General features: G+C 43.2%; 3 protein-coding genes across 3 annotated transcripts; 1 reads left to right on the top strand and 2 right to left on the bottom strand.

The window, feature by feature from the left end:
* Positions 1-1351: 1351 nt before the first annotated feature.
* Positions 1352-3757, top strand: ankrd53 (ankyrin repeat domain 53; the record flags this gene model as incomplete). Its single annotated transcript, XM_079215794.1, has 5 exons — positions 1352-1411; positions 1912-2117; positions 2492-2656; positions 2804-2924; positions 3191-3757. The coding sequence occupies 5 exons, from the start codon at positions 1352-1354 to the stop codon at positions 3755-3757; spliced, it is 1119 nt and encodes a 372-aa protein (XP_079071920.1).
* A 717-nt stretch (positions 3758-4474) lies between these two features.
* On the bottom strand, positions 4475-9174 carry tex261 (testis expressed 261). The gene is made up of 6 exons (XM_079214751.1): positions 9069-9174; positions 6888-6967; positions 6618-6771; positions 6455-6522; positions 6242-6344; positions 4475-5772 (listed from the first exon to the last, which is right to left on the bottom strand). Exons 1-6 carry the CDS (start codon positions 9136-9138, stop codon positions 5657-5659), a joined length of 591 nt encoding a protein of 196 aa, XP_079070877.1. The 5' UTR covers positions 9139-9174; the 3' UTR covers positions 4475-5656.
* A 2154-nt stretch (positions 9175-11328) lies between these two features.
* On the bottom strand, positions 11329-18232 carry shtn2 (shootin 2). Its single transcript, XM_079215469.1, has 15 exons — positions 18174-18232; positions 17900-17994; positions 17393-17576; positions 16810-16907; positions 16585-16666; positions 16153-16247; positions 13994-14158; positions 13764-13908; positions 13248-13371; positions 12998-13056; positions 12657-12754; positions 12527-12547; positions 12392-12445; positions 12157-12292; positions 11329-11542 (listed from the first exon to the last, which is right to left on the bottom strand). Exons 2-15 carry the CDS (start codon positions 17969-17971, stop codon positions 11385-11387), a joined length of 1491 nt encoding a protein of 496 aa, XP_079071595.1. The 5' UTR covers positions 17972-17994; positions 18174-18232; the 3' UTR covers positions 11329-11384.
* Between the last annotated feature and the right edge of the window lie 2933 nt (positions 18233-21165).

Below are 21165 nucleotides of genomic sequence, written 5' to 3'. Positions count from 1 at the left end.
TATTAGAGCGCTATAGAGGCCTTTACAGGCACTCTTTTAGGTGGGAAAATGGTGGGGCAACAACTTCTACAGATGCTATATTAGAAAATTACACATTTTTACCAGAATACGCTATTTCACATGTCAAAGATTTCAAATACAGGTGACAATTCAACCTAAAGCCTATCTGTTCTCCTCCACTTGCTGTCAATTGGTGTCACGTTAGATAAATCCCATTTTACCTCAGTGCTTTAAAGTCTGGTAATCCTCTCAGAAAGATGCTTGAGATGCTGAAACCATCAGTTCAGGGTACCATCTCCTCCCAATAACACCAATGGAAAGCAAAAACAAAAGTAGTTCACAGTTAGCCATTTTGTTTTGGAGAACCACTCGACCTTAAATGTGATTGTTTTTACCCAAGGTTTGGCTAGTGGGCACCCAAGAGTTTAATCCCAGTGTGTTCCTTCCAAAGGCAGAGTTTTAAATGTGTGTGTGTGTGTGTGTGTGTGTGTGTGTGTGTGTGTGTGTGTGTGTGTGTGTGTGTGTGTGTGTGTGTGTGTGTGTGTGTGTGTGTGTGTAATAATAACGCTGACCGCAATATCTTCCTGAAGAACTTTATGATCTACTTTTATGAGCAATGTCTTCTTCATGAACAACAAGCAATCAGCTGTGAGCATGCGCATTGTTGTTTTCCCACTTTGGGCACTGAGCCAGGGCCTCAGCCACTGCATGTAAACTGTGGGATAATGACGAATAACAGAAGCTACTGATGCTAATGTTTGTCTTATGCATTAAACCATACATATTATTATATTAATATATAAATTACTTACATTTTCGCTTCCTGCTGCCGACAGGCGGCGCTCGTGTCGCCTCCAGGCGTTTTATTGAGACACTATAATAAAAATAAATAGGACTAGGCCACGTTTTGCGGGCTATTATACAGTCTAAGTCTATTAACTGTATTATTATATTTAAAATGAGTGAGCGGATGCCGTAAATCAGGGTTCGTTTCCTGGTAACCATGTTTCACGGCAACCATGGAACCCGTCAACAAATCTGGAAAACGGAGACGTGCAAGACGTAAACATGGGTAAATAAAAGGTTATAGTTGTTCTGTGTTTATAGCCTGCATGTAAATTGTCGTACAACAGTCCCGTTTGTTATATTTATGGGACATTTTGAACTGTATTCACCTCATCTAGTTCGGTTAGCGTTATATCGTTACTATAAATAAGCGCCATATTTAGTTAGTTGTCCAATTTGGAGCAAGATCGCTTGAATATCTCTTGTGCCTTCTGGTATTTAAAGCATTTTTAATATGGTTTCACTTCGCAGGACACTGAGCCGTGGATCTCCCCCAGACGGCCACATGTGTCCAGCTGTTGCTGTCGGGAGCGCAGAGCAGCTGGATGAGAGTGTGAGCAGAGAGGTAGGCTCCTTCACATTATGGGTATATATATATATATATATATATATATATATATATATATATATATATATATATATACTATATACTATATACTGTTGATGGTTGTCCACACCTGTGCAGAAGAAAAGCCCACTCTAACCATAGCCACTAGCCCACCACACCTGTACACAAATAAAGGTACAACATCAGCATTCAAGTCGAGTATAAAAGTCTCAGAAATATTCACTGAGAAGAAAAGTATTGATGTGCTTATTGATGTGTTTTTACAGTCGGGCTGAATGGGATTGAACTGTTCTGAGTTTATAAAAAAATACAATTAAATGAACAAGGGCAAATCTCAATCTAATGTAGCTCCTGTACTGCTGTCAAAGAAATGGTTGGCCGATAAACAATTCCCTCCAAAAAAATGTTTTTCATTAAAAGTACGCACCAAATAGAAAATTACAAATAAAATACACTTCTGTAAACTTCTGCGTAAACTTGTGTTTTCATCCTCCCAGGTTCTGTCACCGCTCCACATGGCCTGCCTTTACGGGGAGCTGGCTACGATTCAGCTCCTCGTGGAGTCCAGGCCGCCGTGGGGATGGATCGACGGCGGCGACCTCCAGGGTCGCCGGCCTGTCCACATGGTCCTGTCGTACCGGAGCTCGCCCAACACCTCCTCCTGCCTCACATACCTGCTGGAGCGCGGGGCCGACATCAACGTGTAATGCTGTGAATAAGTTGCTTTGTGCATGTTTTCACCTCAGGCAGCTGTATTTTCTATTATGGGTTAAATTTTACCCATTCTGTCAGCTGGATCCAGTGGCGCTCAGCTGCTGTACGCTCATTCAATCACCAAAGTAAAGCGCTATAAAAGAGAAGCTCGGAATGGAAAAAGAAACACTGCAGAGAACAAAAGCAGAACTATGATTACAGTGAGATGATGGTGAAAGTTTATCGCTGCTGTTGCAAGGGATAATGATGGCAATGATGATAATTATGATGACAAAAGAAATGGTGGTGGCGGTGGTGATGATGATGATGATGATAACAGCAACAATCTGAGAAAACAACGTTTTTTAAATATTGTATTACCAGCACCACAGACTACGGGGCGACCCCGCTGCACCTGGCCGCCTCCGAAGGCCTGCTGGACTGCACAGAGACCCTCCTGCAGGCCGGAGCAGATGCGTTGGCCCAGGACAGCATGGGACACACCCCTCTGGATTTGGCCCGCATCTGGTGCCACAGGAAGGTGGCAAGGTAACGAGCTGCGAGAACCACTCACACACACACACACACACACACACACACACACACACACACACACACACACACAGACGAAGGCTCCGTCAAAGACGTCGCAGTTGATATTGTCTAATTTTTGTGTGTGTGTGTTTTTTTGTGCAGGTATCTGAAAAACTGCATGTGGCAGATTGGAAAGAAGAAGGAAATGCAGGCGAGGACGCTGGTTCAAACTCTGTACAGCGATCTCGTGGATATGGCGAAACTGAATGATCTCAATAAAAAGGTGAGTTTGCATGTTGTGGAAATCCAATCATCCACATGAAGGCTTAAATTAACTGTGACAGAATCAGAGAAACATCCACAAAAACCTTATTTTTGTCAGTATTCTGTTCATCAAAGTTCATTCTTGAACACTGTTACGGTTAAATGTTTCCACTAGTATAAGAATCTGGATTACCACTAAGTTTAAGATTTAACATTTTTGACATTTCCATCATATTTCTTCCACATCCAAGGAACTAATCACGCTCTCTGCATGTCCATTTTCAGACACTTGTAGATGAGAAGATGGCAGAGTGGGCGAAGAAAAAAGGTCTTCCTCTCCTGAAGGATTTCTCCCCCAGAGTCTTGGTGAGTCAGTACCACACCCAGTGCCTCATGTCGGTTCAGGACAGTTCTCATCCAAAAAAGGCCGAACATCCATTGAAGCAGCAGGCGGAAGCTCCTCTGGAGGACGAGCGCACCTCCACTGAGCGACCTCCAGCCTCACCCTCCAGACCCTGGACCATCTTCATGGGCCTGCAGCCGGAGGAACCCCTCAGAGAGCCGGACCTCCGGGACAAAGTCACGGTGTGGCAGGACAGCAGCAGCAGGCAGCCTCAGTACACAACCATATGGGACAGCACCCACCGCCCCGCCCCGGACGTGTCTCTGGACGTCCTGGAGAGGGTGTTGTTCCCCAGAGCCTTCCCCTCCAGGATCGCCTCCCCTCGGCACTTTGAGCCACAGGACATTGTGGAGGTCCAGCACAGAGGAAACCCCCAGGGGCGGAGCACCTCCCCCTGGACAGAGGTGGCCATGCACCTGGCTGAAGTGCTGGAGCCGGGACACTACTGAGCATCGCTCTGGAGGAGCGAGAGAGACCTGAAATTAGTAGATGTGTGTACGAAATGTATTAAAACTCTGCTGATGAAATGTTTCATATTTTTACAACCAAACTTTGTGGGAGGATGAAAGAGCATGAAGCACTCTTTGGATTCATTAGATTTACTTGAATGCATATTAAGTCATGATTATATTTTAGTAAAAACATCTGGCTGTGTCCTCTGTGCACAACAGCATACCGTCCCCAACTAAATATTCTTCCGCTCAAAAGTGACAAAACTAAATATGCCACACGATCCAGACGCTCCGCCTCAGAAGGTGGGGTGAACGGCGGGGTGAGTGAGAGGTGAGAAAGCCTCTGAACTGGGTCACCTGTCTCCGATGGATCCCTGCACTCACTGCACCCCCAGGGAACTGACTCGGGATCCAGGTGAGGGCTTGTCAACAGCATGGTTGTGACTGCGAGCCGTGGCCTGTCAGCTTAAGGTGTGTGTGTGTGTGTGTGTCACAGTTTTGTCTTTTTTCCTTTAATTCACACCTCAGCGGGGGTCAAAGCGCACAGCAGCCTCAACCTGGTGCGCACACTGTGACCCGGCCACAAGGGACTTGGACAACACAATGCCATCAAACTAAGGCTGTCTCACACATATACACACACACACACACTGAGGGTGTGACAACGGGAAAAAAATCCATCCTACTGCAAAAAAAATGAACACTGAATGGGTGATTTAAACTGATTTAATTGGAACTGACGAGGATAATCCATCTATTTTTGCCTTGATTTCCTTGAACACCAACCTGTGAAAAGAACTATTTCATCTGACAGTTATTTCAACAAAATCTTTTATTAAACATTTGTGTGCATACCAGCCTACAAAGAATTGCACTCCGTAATTGGTAGAAAGAATTTCGGCCTCTTTAATAGCACTTTCATCAAACCGCTTTGAGCAGCTTTTGTCCCCGACACACGGAAGCTTACGAGAGTCTCTGCACAGGTTCGATCTTCACAAGTGTTTTTAGTCGTCTGATGTCGTGTTAACTCAACGATCAATGTACAAAAATCTGTTTGTTATTACTGTGATTTCTTTCTTTCTTTTGTTAAACAGTCCAGCCAGGTTGTAGACTACAGCGCTGGTGATGAATGACTCACAAAAGTCTCAACGTAGCGGATCGCTTGCGGGCACCTGAAGATATTCACGGTAGATCACTTTCATTTAAGTGCGTTTCAATTTGTAGTGATCCTTTCCAAACGCACTTTTCAACCCCTTTTCGTCGATGTGATGCGACAGGGCAGAGAGTATTTATACCGCGCCACGTCTCCATCGATCTGAAGCCGAGTCGCTGCGACTTAAACGTCAGACTGCACCCTCTCATTTAAAGTCATCTTTAAAAGTTCTGTGGTTTCTAACCTTCTTCACCTGGGGAGATGAAACGTTTTCACTAGTCGTACGTCGTCTTAATGACAGCAGATCTCGTCCCACGAAAAGGAAATTGAAAATGATGAATTTGCCAAAGTCAAAATGTACAGGTAGCTTGGTGATTGACGTCGGACAAACGTATTTAAATACCAAAGCTTTAAAAAAAATGGAGGCGTCCAACATGACGATAGGAAAGCATTGCGCAACGGGCAAGATCCCTCCAAAGAGGTCTCTAGGAGATGATGTTCGCAGTAAAGACAGACAGACAAACAGACAGAAAAACCAAAGAGACGAACATGTGGAAACTCGTGGGCTCGTCCAGCAGTAAGCTCCGTTCTGCTCATTTGTCCGTCCTCTTTATCTGCTCTTCTTCCACTTTGGCCACTGTTTCGTTTTAGTCCTATCCAGAAACAAAGTCCTTCGTGCTTCCCTTTCATCTCCAACACATCCTCTCTCCCCCACACCCCCTGGCCCCCCGAGTTTGAGCGCTTCAGTACATTTTCTGTCGGCTGGGCAGCACTGCCTCCTTGAGGAACGAGAACACAAGGAGGATCCCGGACCTCTTCCCCCGCTTGCCCTTGGTGAAGTAATTAGACACCACATCATCTAAAAAGAAGAAGAAAAGAGAGTTATATACGATTGTTTTTTTTAATATTCTGCACTGACACCTGGAAGGCAGGAAATGAACCAAAAAAAAGTATTTAAAAAAAATATAAAAAGAAATATGTGATCTGTGCTGAAGATAAAGATCAAATAAACGTACAGCGGCAATTAAAAAAGAGCCCAACATGGGACTCCAAGCCACAACCCTGAGATTAAAAGCCTCATGCTCTGCCGGGTTAATATTAGCCACGAGGCGAACATTTCAACATCTGCTGAACTTCACATGTTCATTTGAAAAGGACAGCATCATGTTTCTTTAATTGTACTTACAATGTACATTTAACCTTATAAAGTATGTTTTTTAATAAGCATAAGGGATCTAAAACTTTCCTTGAGCAAGAATCCGATCCAATTTACTAAAAACCTCAACTGCTCCTAATAACCCAGTCAGAAACATTTAAAGAAAGCTCACCTCCTTGTTGCATGGTGGACGGAAGCACATTTTCCCCCGCTGACAGTGACACAAAGAAGCCGAAGGGGATCACCCAGAGGCAGATGGTGAAGTAAGCCAGCACCTTGATGCCCAACGAACCATCACATGGGACAAGCAAAGGAGAAATTATAAATAATGGCAGAAAATCTTTTTTAGGCAGGACATTGCATCATAAATGTGAGATGAAATTACCTCTGAGAATGGATAATACTCTTGTGCAAAGTACTGGAAGGCCATATAATGGTTCACCACCACCAACACTGGAGGGTGGAGAAAAGGGAAAAGAGACAATGTTGGGAAAAGTAAAACAGGACAAGAATAAAACAAAAAAAACATTTACGGACATGCCACTGACCACAGGAGAGGATGAAGTTCGGGGAGGTCAGCAGTATGTAAGGGAACGTCTGCAGGAGGCCGAAGTACACCAAGTTGGTGAAGAGGCCGAGTCCAACCATCAACATGGGGAAGCCTTCAAAGAGATAGAGACTCGCCAGCACACCTGTGGAGAACTGGACACATTCACACAGACAGGGAATCAAATCACAGGCGTCGTTTACTACATGTTTTTACGACAGTATATTCTTCAAAATAACTGCATAAAGAAAAAACACATCCGTCTACTCACCATTATCATGTACTTTATTATTCGACTGGTGGCTACTGTGTATTCTTCTATTAGTTCGGCCAAGTAGTACAGGCCAGCAGCTGGGGGAGGACAACAATTATGTATTCAGTATTGGTACCACAAAAGAAAACCTTTTCAATACCTTACTTTGAGGAATATTAACACGCCTCTCTACAAATATTTTTGTAGAGATCAAAGAATAAATAAAAGAACAGTGGGAGTCGGACCAGAGATTCAAGGCCAAACAACAACACGACTGAGATTCAATATCTTTTTCTAGTCAACAGCGAAGGCAAAGCCAGAAAGACAGGCTAGATAATATCAGTTCAGTCGAGTGAATTAATAAAATCACAGCGGCAACACATACATGACCCATATTTACTGAGCCCATGTGGAATGAAGCCCAAAAAGACTGCATGTCTAAACACGTATGCCAGGGGCAGAGAAGGTGACAAGCTCACAGAGCAGAGGCTCATGGGAGTCTGAGAGCTCCATCACGTCAATCTGCACTTTCTCAAAGAGAGTCAGAAGAAAAAGAGAGAGAAGAAGAGTGACAGCAAACTGCCTCGCGTCTTTGAACTTCATATTCGTCTGCTAGCAGCCCGGCAATCACCATAAACTTTATTCCTCCTCTCAGCATTGGACAACTCGCCACCATAAATAAAATATGTACTTATATAAATGCATCATCGCTGCTTGCTGGATTTACCAGAGAGAAAGCCTGATAGAACACTGCAAGCATGTGATGCCCTTTCTTATTAATAATAATAAGAAACTCAAAGATACTTTAAAGGAGATGAAATAGAGAGAAATGCTTAAAACATGCAGGAATAGACGAGGGTTAAAATGTTAAAAGCAGAGTTGATTTGTTTTAAGTGCTTTTTGTCTTTTAACCTTAATTGCATCTGTTGATAAGAGGTGGAAAGATACTGCATGATGATACTGACTTAGGAAAAGTAAGGCCTTCACGGGTTGCACATGCTCTTTCACCTAGTTTTAATAACAGCAGCACATTGTTGTAATGTTATGAAGCAGCTTATGAGTTGAACTGCCAGAAGGAAAGCTGCTAAATAAGGCAGTCATTGGTCATAAAACACATCCGTAGCGCTTTCTAATCAGGCATATTTTACAAAAGGACTATTAAAGTATTTAATGTAAAATTATGTATAAAACCTCCACAGATTAGAATTATTAGTATAAGCCAGTAATTAGATGACAGGTAGTGATTACTCCTTTTGGCTGTGGTTAACTTATATTCAGTGATAATGAAGCAATAAATGCTGGTAAATTATTCATTACTACTGGTGCCATCGTTTCATTAATGTAGTTTTGTGTTTGCAGGCTTGCTAGTGCAGAGAGCAGACGGGGAGCTGGGAGCACTGGGGCTGACAGTTTGACAGGCAGCAGCAGCCACACCTGTCAGCTGCAGCAGGTGATACGTGGCCAGGTGAATAACTGACAACGTGGCTCCTGGCGTTTCCTATTTAAAAACTCAACGTGTTGTTGGTCCTGCTTGTAACAGACAGGTGAGCGAGCCACTGACAGAGATTACCTACTAAGTTAACTGGGATTGTCTCATGTAAACAGCCCCCCCCCCCCCCCTCCAAAAAAAGACTAACGTTACTTAGATTTAGGAAACACTGGCTCGCTGATAAAAGCTGCAGGGTGTTATTTTATCTACGTGTACCTGCATACCAGACATTGTGACCCATATGACGTCATTTGCTGAGACGTCATCGACTGATTGATTAACATCAGTTTGAATCGATAGGACTGAAGAGAGAGAGACAAAGCGACAAAGAAAGAAAGAGAGAGAGGACGCGAAATTACAGTGTCTCAAGAAACCCACTTTACACACATTAGTACTTTTACGTTATGCTTAACAGTTTGAATACACTTTATAATTATTAAAAAAGTAAAATAACAGCATCTTGTAACTTCCGGTGCTGGACAGCCAGCTAGCAAAACATGCTGCGAGCTCTGACGACTGAAACGTTTAGTTATTCACTCCTGAGGCCAAAGCTGCTGTTGCATTTGTATTACCAACACATTGGTCAAAGCTAGCAGAGCCGCTGCTTTGTGCACCGGAGCCCCGGTAACCGTTACCGACTCGGTCCGCTAGCATTAGCAAGCGATTAGTCGCTAGCTAGCACTTGCAGAGATTTCCCAGCATGCACTTACCTATCGCTAGAGTGACGAAGGAGATCTGGATGACTAGCGACAGCCAGCTGAGTAAATAAATAAACCACATCTCTCTGCATATGAAGCGACGCCACACAAATGTGGAGAAATAAAACAGGGAAAACAGCTGGCTGGCTGCTAACTAGCGCTGGTGCACCATGTAGAGCTCCGGTCAAAGGTCCTCCTCCCGGTGCTTCTCGTGCCGAGGAGAGGAGACAAGAAGGGCCTCAAGGAGCGAGCGTTGTTTCGGTTGTGGCGCCATCTGTGGCTGGAGGAGACGTGCAGGAGCGTGATGGTTATTATGTTCCCTAAGAAATACACAATACATGCATTGTAGAATGGCTACCTGTAAATGTTGGCCTGTGAATCACCTCGAGACATCTTGATGAAAAGCTTCACCTTCTGAGCCATGAGACGACTTTCTGTCCTGATTCATGACATGCAATGTAATTGGAGTGCCTAAGAAAATACATTCTCACATTCAAAACTTAGATTCTTACTTTTTTTTGTTTGCAGGCTGAAATGTGCCTCCAAAATTTAAGGCACGCAAACATTTTACATAAATATTGTTGTGTTACAAGGGTAAGGAAACATCTGTTTCAGTTCCACAGCTTACTCCCGCTGTTGGCTAACCAAGACATGGACTGAAAGGAATAACACGTTTGCCTGGAATGCCGAGTTAAGATGTTTGCACCTGCTGTGTATAAAATCGTCCAAAACACCGGCAAACAACACACATTTATAAATTTGCTGCATCTCTGTCTTCATTCAGGAAATTAACTGGATATTAGAAATGTGTTGATATTCTATTGTAAATGCAATATGTTTCTATTGCACTGTGTTGATTGTTGTTATTTGTCTAATGTATGCACCACCGAAAAGACAAATTCCTCGTATGTGTAGCCTGGCAAATAAATGGTTTTGATTCTAATTCTCAGGGCCTCCAATAGGGTCACATTGGTTTCAGGGAAAGGTTGTAAGTACAAACATATATGTGTGTGTATATATGGTTCCTTTTCTTCTGGAAACATGTTGTAAGACCACTACTTTAAAGTAAATACTTTACAGTGCAATACAGATGCACAGTGTGGGTGTTAATGACAACGTTCACACAGTAACATGATTGTCTCTCGTTAAAACGCCCTTTATTTTCAGTATTCTTGAATATTGAGTCTCAGTTTCAACCGCCTGTCTCGCTTTCATTACCTGTATGTCTCTATCTAATGGTTTCTGTCTCACACACACACACACACACACGCGCGCGCACACACACACTGGCGTTCATGTGCATTGATTCAATAACACCGAGGGCACAGAATACATTACTGCATCCCAAAAGGCTAACACCTTTGAGACTGAGGTGGAAAACAATAAAAGATGTATGCAGGAGAGTGAAAAGGCAGGCCTTCTAGTAAAAAGAGCTAAATAAAGTAAATATATAATGTGAAACCGTGTGAAGACACTAAAATGGTGTCGGAGTCAAAGGTGAGAGTAATTTCATCATTTCAAATGCTTTTAACAAAGGGAGATAGATAGGTGGTGTGGTGTGAGGATGTGGTGTATGCATGCCTGCACACATATATACATTATCTGTGTGGAGGTGAGAAGACAAAAGGCGACCTGCCGCATTTAAAGATACTTTCAGGAGGAAGTGTCCAGGTCACCTGAGGCTCTTCTCTCAGCAACACCTCTGGGCTCTGGGTGTGAGAGCTTAAATATGCCGGAATAAATGGCAGCCTCCACCCTTCTGCCGGCTCGAGCTTTAAGAGTCGGACACCTCGGGAGAGAAGTGGGTAAGAGTATTCAAATAATATAGTGATTTTTATGGCTCTGGCTTTTTATCATCTATAGCCTGTAGCATGAAAAAAAATACCTGTAAAATGCACTTAGATCAGCTGAAAACCAAGGCACCGAAAAAAAGAACGACGTTGGACATTAAACGCGGCTGAGTGAGTTTCACTTCCTTTGACACGCAACACGTACTGGCTGTTTGAAGCAGATCTGGGTTAAATGGCGCTTTCATTGTTTTTCTTGAACCCTGAATGTGGGATTTTGTGTTTGTTTGCGATGCCCCGTCTGGTACTCCCAGGAGGGTAAAAACCAACATTAAGAGCTGATTTCTGACATTATATTCATCACAACTCAAGCCAATAGAGCCCAAGATCAACGGACATTTTATTGTGAACGGCAACAAAAGCAATGCGTTCATGTATTCATTCAAAACACCTGTGAGGATATAATTGGTTCCTTTGAGGTCCAAATAAAAGAGGCCTTTGGGGAAATCGCTGACAAATAAAAAAGAAAGAATGAGAGCTCTCAGTCCTCCTGGCAGATGATCAGCGCTGACGCTCTGATGCGAGAGTCTCTCTTTTCCCGGTTCTGCTTCAGCCTCCGGAGCACCGGGGCAGCGCCGCTCTCGCCTGCCCAGGGAGCGCCTCCTGCTGCTGGGACGCACTGTGGGCCTGGCTGAGGGTCTGACCAAGAGAGTACCTCAGGTTAGGCACCAATCAGACACTTTGTTCCCATTAGAAAATAATCAAAGATCATCAAATGTTCAGGCTGGAAGTGAACTGGGGGTTACTTTTCACTCTGTATCTTTTATTTGTAATGCTTGTAAAGTGTATTTGCAAGAAAATACTAATGCAATTAAAAAATAAAGCATTAAGTAATTACATTTTTTTTAAACAATGGTGATAGGCCTTGCAGAAAAATGTCTTTCCTTATTACTCATAGTATTATTATAGTAAGGAACATTCCAACATTTTGGAGCATCCACTTGCTTGCTGTTAAATTGTCTGTTTTTCATTATATGCGGCCTTTTGAGAGTTAAAATATGCTGTCAAAAGACCACAAACTGTCTTTTCGTTCCGATCCAGATCTCGATTTCTAACCTCACTTAAAGGTTAAGTATTGAGAAACATATGGCCTTAGTTTCCTAGAGCCGCTATCAGACCTCTAGCCCTAAACAGACCACATGGACACACAAGAAACTACACAATATTAACCTACAGCCCTTTAACAGAGAGGACAAAGAGACACCACACACTGGAGCATCCTTTCACCGTAGAGGAGTGACAGCACAGCGTACCCCATGTTTGGTCCTGGTTCTCCCCCATCGCTCTCCTCCTCCTATGGAGCACCTGCAGGAGCTCTGCTTCCCCAACATTTCGGCCGAGTCCCCGTCTGGACGGAACTCTGCGAAGCTGCTGACGCTTCCTGTTGTCCTGGAGAAAGGTGAAAGACGTGTTTTTAAAAAACTCAGTGGCGCGAGTCGTCATTTGTCACTCCAGGGTTTGGCCTTCATGTGAGTTGATGTGCATTACCAGCATTTCTTTCAAATCCAAGATCGCAGATTTCCTGTTTTCACTCCTCTGGTCCTGCAAGAAGATTCGGGAATCATTTGAAACTGCGATTTAATAATAAACAAAAAGGAGAAAATGTGCAGGAGGATAACTGACCTTCCATGAGCTGTCGTCCTCCTGTGAGCAGAGAGTTTATCCGTTAGCTCCTCTGATCATTTAAAATGCAAACACACATTACATTCAATGGGGAATGCAAACAAAGTCTTTGCGGATACAATTTGTCCACCTGTGTTTTCTTCATGGGCCTCAGGATGATGCCTCTCTTTATTCTCTCCATCATTTCATCCACCGCTTTCGTCTTCATGTCCAGCAACGGTGATGCTTCTTCAAGATTAAAGATGGAAACTATATTTGAAACTGTTAGGACTAACAGGACTCATTGTTGTGGAGTACGTACTGCATCTAATTTATATTACAATTAGGTAAAAGCAAAGTATTGGGTTTTGAGAAACAAGGCGAAAAAATTCACAAAGAATCCAGGATCAATTATAAATGCAGGGTAAATCTGGGCTTCAGGGTGAAAAGTATGTGTTGTGTGACTTTGCTGCATTTGAATCAGTGACTCACTGTTTTCATCAGCTTTACCGGCTCTTTCTGCTCTCCTTCTTCTCAGGAAATCAAGTGAACTTGACACACAGAGAGAGAGAGAGAGAGAGAGAGAGAGAGAGAGAGAGAGAAAGAGAGAGAGAGAGAGAGGTCACATTGTTATACATGGTGAAATGGTGTTTAACAATTCATAAATTATAAAATGCAGTCATTAGGGTATAAAAAGCCTCTGATACAGTGTTTTAAACTGAGTGGCTTTAATTAAACATACTTGGTGGCAGCGGTGGGTAGTGGTGGAGGAAGAGGAGGAGGAGGAGGAGGAGGAGGAGGTGGAGCAGGAGTGGCTTTCTCCTCTGGCTCATCCTGCCGACTCAGTGCTTCTCGTAGCCGCTTCACTACAAAGGAAGATCATCAGTGTCATGAGCTAAGAGAGCTTTCGCCCGCTAAATACAAACTGATATTGATCCATTTTACACGAAGCAGCGGTTCATTCAGGGAGAAAGACTCAAGCCTGTTGAGGCAGACATGTGTTTCGGAAGCATTTGAGTACACCGCTTGTAGAAGCTGTCAAAGGACATTTTGAAGCAGGAAATCCACATCTGTGTGGCGAGCTGGAGCTGAGGTCACGCCTCCAGCTAAGATTGAATATCTTCTTTTGAACAATGAACCATAACACACATTAGAAGAAGCGGCTTCCACTTTGGCTCCAACATTACTCTGTCCTGCAGTTGCTATATAGCACGTTTGCTCAAAAGGTTTACCCCCCCCCCTCCCTCCTCCCCGCTACCTTCCTCCTGGAGCTGCGTGATGCAGCCGCTGGCTCCAGACAGCTGCGCCTCCAAGGCCGCCTTCTCCTCCTCGCTCTCCTCCAGCTGTCGCCTCAGGTCCTGCAGCTCCGAGGGGACGCCGCTCTCATCCTCAGCGCTCTGACTCTGTCTTACCTGGCGACAGGTAGGAAGGAAACAGGGGTTCATGATAAAGAACATAAAAAGGACCATTTAACACACACACACACACACACACACACACCTGGTCCTGGTAAGAGCGTTGTATAGCACACAGGGCCGTGCTGATGCTGGAGATCTGCTCCAGCGCCTGCTGCAGCTGCAGCTGCAGGCCGGTCTCCGAGTCCTGCGGCAGCGTCTCGCTCTCGCCCCGCGTCGCCTCCTGCTGCACCAACATCTGACAAAGACAAAACCAAATTCAGCTTCTGGCGTCACGGGCACATCTTTGTGGTTATCTGCTTCTACGAAAATGTAAAAAACGAAATCCATTGATGGCAGTGAGCCGAAGGATAAAACAAAGTGAGATCTGAATAGCTGGTTGTTCATGTTCTCGAGGTCGTGACAATGCAGAGTGTTTTCAAACCGGTGTGTCACTGAGCAATGACTTCTTTATCAGCTGCGTTGAAGAACAGAAACAACACACACACACACAGGATCACTAATAATGATAAGTGGCTTGAAAGCAAACATTTTAAATGTCAAGCTTTGCCTTGGTTCACTGGAAATGTTTGATTATTTCCTGTTCGGTGTCGAAGAGTGATGTAAACAAACTTTTTGTTCTTCTGCATGAGTTCATCTGAGGTTTTTAAGGTCTATACAAATAAACGTGTGGGTATTGATCAGTTGGACTGGATTAGATGGCGTTATTAATACTATTAAACTAGTTTGGTCAAGTCACAGCAGACCACATATGAAAGACATTTAAAACAGTAGCTCAGGAAGAAAAGCAAGGTATTAAATACCAGCGGTCTAGTAATAATTAGAGGCTTCATTGATTTATTATTATTTTGAATATATTGATTCACAAAAAAACCATCATAATCAGCCCTCAGAACCTCTCACGTGTAATTTGCGTGTGTGATTGTGTCTATTTGCAGAAGCCAAACCAAAGGAGGAAAGGATCTCACTGCAGTCTGGTCGTATGGGATTCCCTGTTGCACGGACACTTCACGAGAGCGCGTCCGTGACCAGAGAACAGGAAGTGTGAGGAAAAAGTGGCTTTCATTTCTGCGTTTTCACTGCGAGGACGGCCTGAAGCAGCGGGTTTAGTGAGCTCTGTTTCAGCACGGGGCGCCGCGCCGCAAAAACACAGCGCTCCAATCTCGGGTCTCCCCCTCAGCAGAGAGCAATTTTCACACAGCAATTAGCACAATTATTTCATACACACAAACACACAGACACCACCAGACACGGCTACACAAAGAGACAAAGACGCGCGCACAAAATAAACCTCCAAATTGTTTCCTGTTTTGGGGCCCTGCGTCATTATACCACCATGCATCACAGAGAAGAGGTGTGAATGGTTGGTGTTTTCAAAACACATGAAAACAGACAAATAGTAGTGCATACAAGAGGCATTCAGCGCAGGGGGGTCTTTTAACATGAATTGAGAGTAAAGGGGGGGATTTGTGTGAACAGTTGGGGGTCCTTTTCACAGGTAAGGACCCCTGCGAGGCGGCCCATTGTGAGCCTGTCCGGTAAATGGAGGACGCTGCGCACAAAGGCGACAATTGCTATATGCTCGGCAAAATATAAAGGTGTCAGGCAAAGACAGGTTGTGCTTAAAGACCACTATTCTCCTTCAGCGGCAGTGATGACCACTAATTACGGGGGAGGGAGGGGCTAAATGGGAAGGGAAGAGAACAGAGCGACGTTTTTTGAAAGAAAAGGCCTTCATTATAGGAGCAGCTGGGGCAGCAAAAAACGGTGTGTTTGTGTCTATGTGTGTGTGTGTTTGGGTATTGGGATTTTAAGTGAATTGGTGTTTTTACAGCTTGTGTACGAGTGTGTGTCTGCTTTTGTCTTGTGTGTGTGAACCTTTTGCCTCATACAGAGAGCCTGGATGTGACCAAAGTGTCATCGGTGTGAAAACAGAGAATGGAGACCCCCTTCTCCTGTCCCGCCACATCATCTAACATCCGAGGTGTGTGTGTGCGTGTGTGTGTGTGTCTGTGTGTGTGTCTCCCTCTTCATTTCTCCCTGTGTCCGAATGTCCGTCTGTTCGCCATAGCCGCCCGAAGGTCAACACTCTAACACTCATGTTCCCTTCCTGTGGCACGACCTGTCACCCTCAGTATCTATAGGTGTGAATCTATGACAAAATGTTTTGTGCATTGCAGAAAACACACACAGACACACACACAAACACACAGGCATGCCACGCACTCACACCTGGTGGGCGAAGACTTCAGCGTGCTGCCGGAGGCCCTGCTCCTGCTCCAGCTTCTGAGACATTTCTGTGAACTCCTCTGTGACAAGCTGGGAGACTATGCACACACACACACACACACACACACACACACACACACACACACACACACACACGCAAAATGATGAGGTATTTTCGATGGCATTCATGATGTTTTTAATTAAAAAATGAACACGAAATGCACTGAAATGATTCATTGCTTAATAAATGAGTCCATCTGACGAAAAATGTAACACATTTGACACCCAATTAATCACGTTAAGTCATTTATGAAGCAAAAATTAAAATAAGATGAAATAAATAATGATCTATTTGTTACTATTTGGAATAAGAATATTGACGGATTAATAATGAAAATATGTATTAGCTGCAGTCCACATTTATTGACGACTCACCACGTTTGATTTTATTCAGGGTCTTGTTCTGTTTGCTTATTTTCCTCAGTATGGCCTCTTTCTCCTCGACCTCCAGAGCAAGCTGAGAGAAAAAGTCTGTGATGAGACTCCAAGTACACACACACACACACACACACACACACACACACACACACACACACACACACACACACACACACACACACACACACACACACACACACACATACATGCACAATGATATACCTGCTCTCTCAATTGGAACTGCTCTTTGGTCAGATCCTCCACTTGTTGCTCCAGCTGCATCCTCTCAGCCAGCAGACTGTCCACTGACCCCTGCAGCTCTGACACACACACACACACACACACACACACACACACACACACACACACACACACACACACACACACACACACACACACACACACACACACACACACACCAAACACTGAATTCCCCAAAATAATCCATATCCTTAATCTGAGTTCAGGTCACCCGTGATACTAATCTGATTATGCATTATTTTGGAACACCGAAAAAACGGAAAAACACATTGTGTCTTGTGTCTTTTTGTTTTACCCTTATTACTTATTACTAAAAGTAATACCAAAGCACGTCAACATTAAGTGATTTGTTAACAAATGCTATCATTAATTAGTTTAGTTCTTCATCTAATTGGCTGAGCTGGTCATGTTTAATATATCCGGAACAACAGAAATGCCTCTTTTTTGATTATTGCTTTATTTTTGGAAATATTCGGCTATTTGGTTTACAAGGCAGACAAAACAATATCTGTTTGACTTTGCTTCACCAGCAGTGTCGTCTCACCTGCGATCTTGGCCTGATTCTCCATCAGCAGCGTCTCTTCGCCGAAATAGTCAACCTCATCACCATAAACCGGAGGGTCAGACTCTGGGTCAAAGGTCACGGCAGCCAAGTTTTCAGGCAGCTCGGGGATGAGCGGCATCATCATCTGGCTCGCCCTCTTCAGCACTTTGTTCTCTTTGGTCACCTAGGCAACAGAGGCGAGGATGGTGGGACTGGAGTTTTGTGTTTCCATTTTAAACTACTGGTTTGAAGATGACACATAGATTACATAATTATACAGCCCATTGTCATGACGAGGAAAAGAACGGAAGGAAAGGAATGAAAAGGCAACATAGGGAAGGGAATGAAAGGAAACAACATAAACAAAAGGACATAGGAAAGTAGAAGAGGTAAAGAAAGATGTATAGCAAAGGAAACGGAATGAAAAGGGAAACATGAAGGAAAGGAAACGACATCCGGGAAAGTGGGCCGCAAAGAGAGAAAAGGACCAACAGTAAAAAGACGTACTTTGACAGCCAGCGCCTCAGCACTCTCCCTGCAGGAGCGCTCAATTTGGAACTGCATCTCCAGGACATTCATCTCTTTCAAGAGCTGATTGGAGGCTGGAAATATAAGGAGACGAGTTGTTATAGAACAAGGAGACGCCCAGCTTAAACTCCACAGAATCAACCGAACACTTATTATGTTATCCTGCCTACAGATGTGAATTAGAGTCTCCACAACTCCATATTGCTCCTGAATGTGGACCAGCAGGTAAAATAAAGAAATGCATGATGCTCACCTTCCTCCAGTTCAGACAGTCTCTGGTTGGCTTCATCTCTCTGAATTTCCAGGATCTCACACTGAACAAAAATGTCAACAAACAAACAAAAAGCAAATCAGGAGAAAGATATGACAACAAATTAGTGCGTTTGAGTTTATTTACATTTTTTTCTCTTCACAAAAACGATCGAGGCACAAAAATTGCATCCGTCCTGTTTGTTTGAGAGCTACTAATTTCTGCAATTTATTTTTGTAAAATATGTGAGCTGTGTGGGCAAAATATTGTGTTCACTCCAATTAAACCTGCAAGATAGTTTTAACAGAAGGATATTCAGCATTTCCACTCATGTTGATTGTGTAGCCCTGTCTACAAATTATCATTTAGACCTCAGGATGTAAATAGTTTTCTAGAATATTAAGGTAAAAGTGGATACGCATAGAAATAAGAGAGTTGACCTTTACAGTTCAAAGGTTAGAGCATAGTTTGTGTGACGTGTACATGATTCAGCATGTGCCTGTTGTCTAACAGCCTAAAGGTTTTAGCAGAGTAATCTGTCAATCTTTGTTTTCCTGTGTGTTGATTGGGTCGTCATGAGCCTAACAGCCAATCCGATCTCAGATCCAAGTCTCAGGTAGAGGGGTGGGACTTAAACGGATGAACAGGTATGCACGATGCCTGTTCAGAGGCAGGCAGAAGCTAATTAACACTGTAAATATTGTATGAGAGCAATAATGTTCATAACTTAGTGCCCAACGACCAGTTATCCACTGGTTTGGACTTCTTATGTAATCATCCACAAGAGTAAAAAGTTGTTTATTATTTTCTATACTTTGGCTAAATGTTTTATTGTAAAACAATGTTGTTTTGCTAATCGCGAATAGCATTAGCATCGCGATTAGCATTAGCATATTATGGTTAGCTTGGCTTTTGTACTGTTAGCTCTGCATGTGAAACCAGTTGTTTAAGACAAGCTATTGCTAACGCGCCATTAAGTAGCATGTGGACTTGGTGCTTAGCTGTTTTATGTGATTCACAAGACGGACGTTTGTGACTGAGAGAGAGAGGACTGGGAAAGCTCCTTAGGACCACTATGGAGAATTGTTTCCCACGTGTGCTGCTGTTTCTTCTGCGCTCCGCCTGCTGACCATCACCCCGCTTTTCCTCACCTCCCCTCCTAATATTCATTGGATTTGTGAGTACTAACGAAGCGTGCGCGTGCCCTTTTTGTTAAATACTTGTGTGAACAGGTGACGCTACCGTTTTAGGCCTCTACGCTCCCAAGCTACCACTCAGGCCTGCAACAGGGGTTTGTGTGTGTGTGTGTGTGTGTGTGTGTGTGTGTGTGTGTGTGTGTGTGTGTGTGTGTTTACCGTATATTGATGTTCACATGTTAAAGATGCTAGTCAGTTATGATATTAGAGCCGAAGTAGAGGTAACCAAAGAGGAATTTATAATTAGTAATAGTTTTTATATTGTCTTTCATTTTGTTTGTTGCATATCCACTAATAAATACCAAACCAGTATCTTGGGTGTGTCAATGTTCAAGAACTGTTTAAAAAGGGGTAAAATATAATTACAACACAAAATAAAAGGACTTAAGAGGCACAGACCTATTATTTGACTACCTAAATTCTATTTATTTCAGTTTTCAGAATAAGAGAGCAACGGTTATAAGAACCATTATATTAGTTTATAAGAACAGGTAATAGCGCCATCACTTTTAAAACTGTACCCAGGACCCTGCCCATGGTACTACTACACCTAGCAGATTCACATAATACTATGTAAGTACTCTATTGCACATTAGAAAGTGGCATTGATTAGTCATGTACTGCCTCTGTCACTAACGATGATACCTGAATGTCTCCCTCATCTTCGGAAGAGAAACCCGTCTCGCCTTCAGACTCTGTGGGGGAAAAAACTCATCAAAAGGGTTGTGGTAAAAGAGACAAGAAAAGACGCTAAGGAGGGAAGCGTAAGAATCAAAGATCCTCACATCCTGTCAGTGTGACTGCAAGAGGAACTACAGAGGAATACAGGAAGTGAAATCACAGAAGAATAAAAACCCTGACTCACAAGAGTTTCCACCTGCTACAAACTGAGAGTTTCGATTTCTTGAAGCAATAGTTTCACATTTTGGGAAATGCGTTAATTTGTCTCATTAGCTCATAATCCACATATTTACATTAACCACTGTTTTTCTGCAGATTAAACAAATGAGATATAACGTGTTCATTAGTGAGCTTTAGCGGTGCTAGGTGTATTTACCTTAGACAGAGCCTGAACCCTGTTTCCAGTCTTTGTGCTAAACTAAGCTAACACGGCTATTGATCTTCAAAATACTCTGGAATAAAGTTAATTAAACTATTGCTGAAGTATGAAACCAGAGCTCTAAAACTGAAGTGTGAAAACTACAATTTGTGGTTGTAGCTTTACCTTATAGACATTTGCACGGAGGGGTATAAATACTCGTCTAACTCTCGTCAGGAAAATTAATTATTCCCAAAATGTAAATCTTTAGCTGTAATGAAGTGCCGACTCATTCCAGCTATCCTTTTATTGAAGCATTGTCAAATATCACAAATCAAAGAGTCTGTGGAAATATTCCCCAAAAATGACTGAAAGAAAACTTTAGAAAACCAGCTTTTATTGAACAGCTGCACAAAATGGGATAATGTTATTGTTCATGAAAGGTCGTTTTGGACTTTTTCATCCACAGAATCTCCATTATCGAAGAAATAAAAAACGAGCCAAATGAAATAGCGAGACATATTACGATACCGTGACTTCTTATTGAAACCCCAAAGATCATCATGTGACTCAAATAATGTTTCAGCCCCAGTTTACAGCCACATTATCAAGTCTTACCTGCTGCTGCGCTGTCCTCACCTTGAGCCCACATCCTGCCGTCTGCACAGTTTTCAAGCTTTTAGCTCCTTGGTACAAAAAAAACAACAAACTAAGGCGCACATTCAAGCACAAACGAAAACGGCTTACTATTTAGGAAGTG

The sequence above is a fragment of the Taurulus bubalis genome (genome assembly GCF_910589615.1).
Source record: "Taurulus bubalis genome assembly, chromosome: 3".
Classification (NCBI taxonomy): domain Eukaryota; kingdom Metazoa; phylum Chordata; class Actinopteri; order Perciformes; family Cottidae; genus Taurulus; species Taurulus bubalis.
Note: the sequence above shows the minus strand (reverse complement) of the source record. Positions and strands in the feature narration are given on the sequence as shown.